The sequence below is a fragment of the Anomaloglossus baeobatrachus genome, chromosome 10, assembly GCF_048569485.1.
Source record: "Anomaloglossus baeobatrachus isolate aAnoBae1 chromosome 10, aAnoBae1.hap1, whole genome shotgun sequence".
NCBI lineage: Eukaryota > Metazoa > Chordata > Amphibia > Anura > Aromobatidae > Anomaloglossus > Anomaloglossus baeobatrachus.
This window is the reverse complement of record NC_134362.1, coordinates 76582156-76592963: the sequence shown is the minus strand read 5'-3', so window position 1 is coordinate 76592963 and position 10808 is coordinate 76582156. Positions and strand designations below refer to the sequence as shown.

General features: G+C 47.9%; 1 protein-coding gene across 7 annotated transcripts in view; it reads right to left on the bottom strand.

The window, feature by feature from the left end:
• Positions 1-10808, bottom strand: part of PPP6R3 (protein phosphatase 6 regulatory subunit 3) — a 243426-nt gene that overhangs the window by 178920 nt on the left and 53698 nt on the right. For 6 of the 7 annotated variants that reach the window (XM_075325295.1, XM_075325289.1, XM_075325292.1 and 3 more), the window contains exon 3: positions 8247-8383. The exons of the other annotated variant lie outside the window; for it this stretch is intronic. In XM_075325295.1, coding sequence (XP_075181410.1) covers positions 8247-8258 — 12 coding nt within the window. In that variant the 5' untranslated portion in view covers positions 8259-8383. The remainder of the gene's footprint in view (positions 1-8246; positions 8384-10808) is intronic. 7 annotated transcript variants of the gene reach the window in all.

The following is a 10808-nucleotide window of genomic DNA, read 5'->3' as shown; positions in this document are numbered from 1 at the left end:
AGCATATAACCCCAGCTAGGCGGGAACTAGCTCAGTTTGGTGTAAAAGCAGTAAGAAAAGGATAACCAAAACCACAAGGGCAGGAGCTGTGTCCCCCAATGAAAGGCTCCAAGAAAGACATTTTACGGTGAGTACACAAAATGTCCTTTCCTTTCTCGCCTTTTCATTGGGGGACACAGACAGTGGGATGTCCCAAAGCAGTCCCTGGGTGGGAACTGAACTATTAACAGTGTATAACATCAGACTAAGAGCTGACTAACAACTGCAGTGAACTCATATCAAACACTGTCAACAAATCGAGCAGTGGCCACTTATAAATGGGCCACTGTCGCTTGAAGGATTTGTCTTCCAAGAGCAGCATCCGCGGAGGCATGCGTATGCACTCTGTAGAATTTTGTGAACGTGTGCACACTGGACCAGGTAGCGGCCTTACAAAGTTGGGCCGCTGAAGCCTGATGGCGGATAGCCCAGGAGGCACCCACCGCTCGTGTAGAGTGGGCCCGCACAGATTGAAAGGGAATGGCACCTCGTGCTTTGTATGCCTCACAGATGGCAATCCTGATCCATCGAGAAATCGTGGATTTAGACGCCGGGTTGCCCTTTTTGTGTCCTACTGGGAGGACGAAGAGGGCATCGGACTTGCGCAACGGCGCTGTTCTGGAGATGTAGATTCGCAGAGCCCTGACAAGATCGAGAGTGTGAAGGGCTTTCTCAAAAGGAGTGGACCGGGGCCGGGCAGAATGACGGCAACACAATGTCCTCGTTCAGGTGGAAAGAGGATACGACCTTCGGAAGGAAGGCGGGAGAAGGCCGAAGGACCACCCTATCATGATGGAATATCAGGTAAGGTGAGCGACAGGAAAGAGCTGCCAGTTCGGACACTCGCCTGATAGAGGTAATAGCGACTAAAAAAAGCAACTTTCCAAGACAGTCGTTGGAGAGATTTTTCTCAGAGGTTCGAAAGGAGGAAGTTGAAGGACTCCCAGAACCAGATTCAGATCCCAGGGATCTAAGGGGTGGCAATAAGGTGGGACCAAATGCGCTACCCCTTGAAGAAAGGTACGGACCTGAGGGCAAGAAGCCAGCTGCTTCTGGGAAAAAAAAAAAAAAAAAAAAACCGACAAAGGCAGAAACTTGTCCTTTAAGGGTACTGAGAGCAAGACCCGAGTCCAGACCGTCTTGCAGAAAAGCAAGAACATTAGGGATAGAAAAGGTCAGGGGCGACCGATTATGACGGTCACACCAGGAAAGATAGGTCTTCCAGGTCCTGTGGTAAATGCTGGCTGAGGAAGGCTTGCGAGCATTAAGCATGGTATGAACTACCCTGGAAGAAAGACACGACTTGGCTAGAATCAGGGATTCAAGCGCCACGCCGTCAAATGCAGCTGTGCTGTATGCTGGTGGAATATTGGACCTTGTGACAGAAGATCCGGGCGGTCGGGAAGACGCCAGGGAGTGTCGCTGAGAAGTTGGAGGAGCTCTGGATACCAGGTTCTCCTGGGCCAGTCCGGGGCCATGAGGATTACCGGGATTCCCTCCGCTTTGATTTTCTTGATTACTCTCGGAATGAGAGGAAACGGAGGGAAGATGTAGGGCAGGCGAAACTGCGACCATGGAAGACTAGGGTGTCGGAGCCGAGCGCTAGCGGGTCTCTCGACCGAGATATGAAGGGACGTATTTTGGCATTCATTCGAGACGCCATGAGGTCCACATCCGTGAGTCCCCAACGAAGAGTGATCTGATGGAACACTTCGTCGTGGAGGGACCATTCCCCTGCCGCTAGACCTTGCCTGCTGAGAAAGTCTGCGGCCCAGTTGTCTACCCCTGGGATATGGACAGCTGAAATAATGGGGATGTGCTTCTCTGCCCAAAGAAGAATTCTGGATACCTCCTTCATCGCTGCCTTGCTGCGAGTTCCTCCCTGACTGTTGATGTAAGCAACGGCCGTGGCATTGTCTGACTGGATCCGAACAGGGAGGCCCAATAGTAGGGGCTGAAAATTCTGAAGGGCCAAAAATATGGCTCTGATCTCCAGAACATTGATGTGCAGAGAGCGCTCGGAAGGAGACCAGCGTCCCTGAACAGTGTGGTGGAGAAACACCGCCCCCCAGCCTATCAGGCTGGCATCCGTCGTGACTACCTGCCAGTGGACCGGGCGGAAGGACTTTCCTTGAGATGGGGATGAGGCTTGAGTCCACCAGACGTGGGAGCTGAACGCAGACCGAGATAGGCGGACTGACCAGTCCAAGGAAGCTGGATTCTTGTCCCAGGGGGATAGAAAATCCAGTTGTAGAGGGCGCAGATGGAATTGGGCAAAGGACACTGCTTCTATGACTGCCACCATCTTGCCTAACACTCTCATTCCATTCCGAAGGGATGTGTGACGGCGAGAGCGGAGGGATTGGGCGGCCCGGATCAGGGAAGACCTCTTGTCCTCTGGAAGAAAAACCCGGGACTGAGCAGTGTCTATCAGCATACCTAGAATGGTGATGCGCTGATGAGGAATGAGGGATGACTTTTTGAAGTTGATAAGCCACCCTAGCCTTGACAGCGTGTCTAGGCAAATCTGCACGCTTTCTGAGCAAACGTGAAGAGAGCTCCCTTTGACAAGGTCGTCCAAATAGGGAACGACCAAGATGCCTCTGGGGTGTAAAATCGACATGACAGCCGCCATGACCTTTGTGAAGACCCGAGGCGCAGTGGCTAGCCCAAAGGGGAGGGCCCTGAATTGCAAATGACAGTGTCCTACAGCAAAGCGAAGGAACCGTTGATTAGAGACACATATGGGAATGTGTAAATAAGCATCTTGAACGTCTATGGAAGCTAGGAATTCTCCAGGTTCCATGGCAGCTAGTACTGCTCTCAATGATTCCATTCGGAAAGTTCGAATCCGTACGGATTTGTTCAGCCGTTTGAGGTCCAAGATAGGGCGGACAGAGGCATCTTTTTTGGGAACGACAAAAAGGTTTGAATAGAAACCTTTGCCGCGCTGTTCCATGGGCACTGGAATGATAACGTTTGCTTTCTGTAAAGAGGCTATGGCCTGAAATAAGGCCTGGCTTTGCGTTTTGGACTTTGGAAGACGAGAACGCAGAAACCTGTTGGCCGGCAGGGAATGGAAAATCGATTTTGTAACCTGAGGTGACGATTTCTCGAACCCAAGCATCGTGAGTGTGGTCTACCAGATATCTCGAAAAAGCAGAAGCCGCCCTCCCACAGGAGTCGGATCTGCGGGATACCTGGCATCATGCTGAGGGGGCCTGTACAGAGGGAGGTTCTTTGGGTTTAGGTTGCTTGGAGTGGGAACGCCAAGAAGAGACCCTTGAGGGACCGGATCCTCGATCTGAGCGTTGGGATGGTCCTTGGGCCGACTGTTTTTGGGGTGCAGGCCGAAAGGACTGCCTGAGCCAAAAATATTTTTTGAAATTTCTGGCTACAGGCCGCTTTTGTGGTAGAATGGTACTTTTACCACCCGTCGCCTCAGATATGAGTTTGTCCAGGGATTCACCAAACAGACGAAGACTCTGGAAGGGAAGTGTGGACAGGGACTTCTTTGAGGCACTGTCCGCATTCCATATTTTTAGCCACAGAACCCTGCGGGCGAAGACATTGGCATTGGCTGCCGTTAGGGCTGACCAGCTAGCTGCATCTAGGGAGCCGTGAAGAAAATAGAGGCGAGAGAGAACAAATCAAGAATCTCAAGAGCCTCCGGAGGAATATTGCAAGGGCGAAGACACTTGCGCAGGTTCCTACTCCACATGCTCATAGCTCTTGCCACCCATGTCATGGCAAACAGGGGGCGCAGAGAGGAGCCCGAAGCCTGGAAAAATAGATTTGACCGCAGCCTCAACTGCGCGGTCGGACAAGTCCTTGAGAGATGCGTTGTCTGAAACAGACATAACCGTGTGTTTAGCCAGTCTGGATACTGGCGGATCCACAACGGGGGGAACCGACCAGGGCTTAACCATTTCCGGAGGAAAGGGATGAGCGAATGAAGGAGGATTTTTTATTAAACCTCCTATCAGGGTGATCCCACCGTTTAGATATGATTTGATGAAAAATCGGATCCTGGGCAAAGGACTTAGGAGGTTTCTTGGCTCGCTTGATTGCTGACTGAGAAGTCGGGTCCGAGGGCTGATCAGAAATTGACAGAGTGATTGACAGCTGCTATTAAAGTGTCTTCCATATGCCTAGACTCAGAAGGGACATCTGAATCAGAGTCAGAGTCTCGGGAATCGTGACTACTAAAGGTCACGGAGCCTGAGTCAGACTGACCATCGTGTGAGTCCGATGAGGCGGAGCGGTCGCAATGGCGCCTTTTGGAGACAGCCTTTTTACGTACTGGGGATGATACACCACACGAAGGCGGGCTCCTCTGAGGGAGCTGAGCCGGGGGGAGGCTGTGGGAGCCTGTGGAAGGCTGAGATATCTGAGCGGCCAGGTCATCTAACCTTTTAGACATCAGAAGAGCCCATGCAGGGATAGCCTCATCAGACGGGGGTGCTGCCTGAACGGTGGCCGGGGACGAACCCACAGATTGCACGACCCCCTGGTCCGGCAATGCCTGTTGTGACACTGTAGTAGGGGCATTGCAGCCCCGGCAGAGTGGATAGCTTCGACCACTGGGAAATGAGCATCCACAGGTGGTACAAGCATAGTACAGGTCCATAGAGGATGCCTGGGAAGCTTTATCACCCTTGCGGTTTTTACGCATGTCAGCAACAAACGTACAATTATACTGTGAGCCTCTAGCAGTATTACACTACTGTGGGTGAGGCGCTACCAGCAGTATTAGAAAGGGACTGCTATACAAAGCTGGTATATACCAATAGTAAAGTGGCATACACTGCCAAACAGTCAGTATATACCTGCAGGCACAGTCCGTATATACCGCTAAAAGCTGATATACACCGCCAGCCAGCAGACACACACCGCTAGAAAGACAGCAATATATCACTGAGCAGAGCGGTATATAGTGCTGCAGAGTTGCAGAGCCAAGGAGGCAATCTCACCAGTGTCTGCTCCCCACATGTAATGGCGTCCAGAGTTCTCTGGCAGCATGGAGGGGAGAGACGGCCCACTAGAGGGAGCGGCTTCTGGAGCAGAATGCAGGCCGAAGCCGGGAGCTAAATTTATGATGCTTCCCCGGAACACGGCCTGCATCGCCCCACCGGCGCCTCCTAAGGCGGCGGTTGGATGCAGGGGACGGGTACACGTCGTCTCCCTACCTGCTCTTGCTCCGTCTGAAGACGCGTCGGTCCTGGGATGCGGAGATCTCGGGGACGCATCTTCGGCTCAAGGCTAGCAGGTGCTCGGCTCTGCTTAGCCCTCTGGAGCTACCTCTGTGAGGTGCTTCCAGGGAGCCTGGAGGGGTACGCAGACCCGACCACTTGGGCGTGCGGGAAGACTGACGGCTTTTGCACGCCAGGTTTACTCTGCCCGTAAGCGGGGGGGGGGAACGAGGGTGAGCACACCCTGGTATTGCCCCATAGTCAAAAATAGAATAAAATCACAAAGAAAAGAAAAACAAAAAACATGAGCTGGCCTGGGGCTCAGGCCAGACGTGTCAGCCTCCCTGCTCACACTAAAGAACTGAGCTAGTTCCCGCCTAGCTACGGTTATATGCTGTGGGAGGAGGAGCCAACTTTTTTTAAACCTAGTGTCAAGCCTCCCCTGGAGACACCATATAACCACTGTCTGTGTCCCCCAATGAAGAGGCAAGAAAGGAATATGCACCTAGAACTGCTCGTGGTTCTGGGCGCATATTGGACCCGACAGGTTCCCTTTAAACAAAAGTTTACCCAGAGACTGCAACTAATCCAAGCAGGGGGCACTTTGTGATCGGCTTATTATGAAGAAACCCTGTCACAGGGGTAGCCCACTACACTTCTATTGCCGGCCTATACAAAGGCTAGATTGGCAATATATAATTGGTTGTGGTCCAGTGCTCGGCATCCCAACTGATCAGATGTAATTGAATCCAGGAGTTACCGGATGTAAAGTATATGGAGCTGACCACAACTTTGGGGCTGTTTGATCTAGGAGCTCTTGTGGCTTCTGTATATATCGTTCTCAAACACGCGGCCCTCGGGCTGCATGCGGCCCCCGAGGCTGCTTGTTGCGGCCCGCAGCCCCCGTGACGATCGCAGCTCTCTGCCAGGAGTCGGCACGGCAGGACTTTACCACAGTGGCATCATTTGCGGTGCCGCGCATAGGAGCTGTCTGCATTATACCAATGGCTGCTGCCCACCAATCAGATGCAAGAAAGTGACCTCGCTGTACGATGTCACCTCCTTGCATCTGAATGGCCGGCGATAGCCATTGGTATAATGCAGACAGCTCCTATGCGCGGCACCGCAAATGATGCCACTGTAGTAAAGTTCTGCCGGTGCCGACCCCGGGCATAGAGCTGCGATCATCATGGGGGCTGCGGGCCGCAACAAGCAGCTACATGCTCACAATCAGGACCCGCTGCGTCAATGGACGCGGCGGGTCCTGACCTGTGGGGTCGCAGGTCTCCTCCGCAGGAAAAAAAAAAAAAAAAAAAAAGGAGACCACAGCTGCCCGCAATCACGGTTCGGAGCACTGCGGTCTCTCGCTTGTGTTCTTTCTAGGGAGGGCATGCAACTCCGCACCATAAATTCATATGCTGTGGCCTCTGAATGCCGCACAGCAGGTCAGTTTTCACTGCAGGCTGCACAAGCACAGTGGGCATGGGATTTTTAGAAATCCCATCCACTCTGCTTGTACTGTACTTTGCAGCGTTTTGGACACAGCTGAACCATGCTACATCCAAAACGCTGCAAATACTGATCGTGGGCAAGCAGGGAACGGAGGAAAGGTGAGGAGAATTATTATTTTTTTGATTACTAAAGGATGGGCACACTACAACAAGGATGGGCACACTACAACAAGGATGGGCACACTACTACTAGGCACAATTACAAGAATGGGCACAATTCTACAGGGCACAAGGATGAGCACAAAACTACAGGGCACAATACCACAAGGATGAGCACAATACAACAAGGATTAACACCTTACTACAGGGCACACAGAGGGGGACATTACTACAAGAGGTTGGCTAAAATTAATATATGATGCTGCTAATTTTAAAACAATTTTACAAGAAGGTGATAAAATTCAAAATAAAAAAGAATTTTATTTTATTTTTGCCATTAAAACTTTTTTTATATATAAACTTAACTAAACAAAAAAAAAGTGCAGGTTATAATAAACAAGCAAGAATTCATTAAAAATGTCATTTTGCCATGCAAAGAATGCAGCGCCGGCCCCTCAATTTTTTGGCTATATGTGCCCCATACACCCAGCTGAGTTTGAGACCCCTGTGATAGATGGGTGGGTGTGAGGAGGACCATGTCAGGATGGGACCCCAGAAAAACAGGATTCGGACGCGGAAACAGACAGAGCTGTTCACTTAAAAGAAGATCAAGCTTCAATTTCTTATGCATATCTGAAAGACTACTACTACCAGGACGCATGCCAGACTGTATCCACAGAGACTCAGTCTGTGTCCCTGACAAAATCCTGTTTTTCTAGGATTCCAGCGGAAACACACCAACGTAGTGCACAGCGGGGGAGGGGGGGCTACGTATCTAGCTTAAAAGCAGCTCTGGAGAAGGATTAGAGGATACCAGAAACTGATGAAAGATCAAATACAAGCAGATAGCACCCCAAAAAAATATCACTTGTACAGAAAGCAAAAACTACACTACATAAGGCGGCTTTCACACAATGCAATCAAGCTGCATTATATTGCTGAAATTGAGGTAAAAACATTAAGATTATAAAGCATATCAGGAGGAAAAAAAAACAAACAAACAGCACAATTGCTCTGTGTGAAAATGCCTACCAGGTCAAGCAGCGCCTACCATAGCTGGGAGGAGACATTGGGGACTTTTATGTGTGTCCCATGAAATATGTAACTATATAACATTGCCCCTCTGTAGAACTAGATTCTCCATTTCAATTACTTGAGATATCACATAACAAAAGCTGTTGGTTATGCAGCAAGTAGGAAAATTACCGTGATTGCCAAAGGTCATTGATTAAAAAATGATTTACAAACGGAGAAATATTCAGTTATTAACACACAGCTAGGAAGTGGATGAAGTACCTAAGTTACAGAATGCAAACAAGTCAGTCATGTATTCCCCATCTACATATACAATAGCACTAACAGCAATGCATAAATATAAAACATAAAAAGGAAAAACTGCTCGTACTGCTGCAAACATGTTACTGTGAAATGTCAGAATGATTCTTCGAGGCAAGATGACATTAGGGGGTTCTCATTCATTCAACGGGGGCAGGTGGAGGCAAAGAAGATTAGTCCATCAAACGCCAACTGAAAGCTGGGTCCCTTGGAATAAGGAAAAACAAGACTGTGAAAAGAGGCACGATGAAAAGATACGGATCGTCATATAGTGAATCTTCACTGAAGCTACAACCACCAGCAGTTACTAGGGAATTGTTTGTACAGCAATTTCTTAATACAAAAAGTCCAAAATTTGAATATAAGCAAATTATAAAAACAAAAACATGTTTATTTCAGAATTATTAAAAAACTTCATACTGTAGATAATTGTTTCCATGCACCATTTAAACGCCGCAGCCAACATATAAGGCTGAAATCATAGCTAATGCCTGATACATGGTGCCCGGTGTCCAGGAGCATGGGTCAGCTGGCAGCCTCCCCTTATACTACAATAAAAAAAGGGTATTGTTAAGTTTTGTTTGTTTATATTTTAGTGTGTACTTGTGCGTACTGTGGACTCTGCCAGGGGATTGGACTAGTACTCGTGTGAGAAGCAAGACGTATGAATATGCTCGCCCCTTCCAGATTTTTATTTATTTTTTTAAAATCCTGTATAACTTTTGTAAGAAAAAGCAATAAGTCACTTTGGCCTTTTTAAAAAGGGACCTTTCATCAGTTTGAGCAGGTTTACCTGCCCATACAGTGGTTGCAGAGAAGAATAAAATGTATTTTTAATTTTTCCTTTTCATTACAAAGATATTAGCTTGCAAAGTTGAGATAATTCTCTGGAATAACCATTTGGGGTTATGATTTCTCCCTGGAGGAGTGCATTCCCTGTCCTCTATGATCACCAATCATAAGCAACAGACGTCATGCAAAGGAAAAAAAAAAAGAAGAATACCCCTCAATAGCTTAGAGCAGGTTTCCACATGTGTGACATGTAATGACAAGACAAAACAAGCACTGATCTCGGGGAGACCAGCCAGAGAAAACACTGACGGCAGCCAACGAGGGCGCTCTACACAGTGAAATCCTAGGTGCATTGCCCCCTGGGAAATATGCAAATCTAAAAAGTCTGTGGAGCCTCTGTTCGGTGTCTTGACACAAACTAGCCAGATATCCCTCCGGACGTTTTAGATTTGCATATTTCCCAGGGGGCAATGCACCTAGGATTTCACTGTGTAGAGCGCCCTCGTTGGCTGCTGTCAGTGTTTTCTCTGGCTGGTCTCCCCGAGATCAGTGATTGTTTTGTCTTGTTGGTCTACTAGGCATTGCCCCCACCTAGCCAGAATCCTACTCCACACTGAGGAGGGCCAATACCCCGAAACAGCTGTCTGTGGATGGATACCTGGCCTTGGCATTTCCCTTGTCATATCTTTAAACTTGTCAAAGAGTTGGATATTGACTAAAAGGGCCACTTAATATGGTGGTTATGGTGGTTCTCCTAAAAAGTCACTTCATGGCTAGGTCCTTCCCAGAGGGATATCTGGCTACTTTCTCTGTCGAGAATCCTAACAGAGGCTCCATGGACTTTAGATTTACATGTAATGACAGACAGTCTTCTCTTACTCCAGATTTGTGTGTGATTATAAACAACTTTCTCACAGCAGTCAGTGAGAGGGGAGGGGATACAGCAGGGCTGCTAGAAGTGTTCATAATGACACAAAGCTCAGCTGTACTCTTCATCCCATTGTGGGTGTAGAGAACACTAGTGTTCAGAATTCATACACTCCTCTCTACTCTGAACTTTGTAAATCACACTGCGCTTTATAGGTCTGTCACGGAGAAATCTGCTGGAACCAAATCTCTAGTAACCCAGTTGAGCTTCCCATAAACTGTAACCTAAACTTTACAAGCCATTATCTACTCAGAGGAAAGAAAAAAAAAAAAAAAAAAAAAGCTATGTTTTATTCAGTTCTGAAGCCAGTGTTTCATACTATGACCAGTTTACCATGCTCAAACTGGTGAAATATCCTCTAAGTTTCATAATAGCCAATCTAAACACTAAACATTTACTTACACTGCAGTATTAAAAATCACAGCTGACTGACAATACGTTTGCCGGTAATGTAATAGCCTGTTTACAAGCCAGCGCACTTTAGTCTTTACTGATCATTCAGTGCACATCTGATAAGTGCACATGGTTACCGTAGTTCTCAGCAGCACAAGGAGTGTTTACACAGGACAAAGCACTGCCAAAATATCCATCTTCTAGGCAAACCAAAAGATCTTTGCACTGGAGGAACAAGTATGTTGATCATTAGTCAGGCGATCAGCAGTCCGCTTAAAGTGAATTATCGTGAATGAACGTTCCTAGGAACACTCGTTCACTATACTCATGCAGTGTAAATGAACCTTTAGGCTACGTTCCTACAGTGAGCTTTTGAGGTTTCATATTTTCTTTCCCTAGTAAGTAAAATTAGGTTGCTTAAGAAAAAAAAAAAAGAAAAAGAAAAAAAAGGTAAAAACTATGGTTATTGTGTTAACACTGAAATTTTTTACTCTTCTTGGTACGTCATGTTTTTTAGCA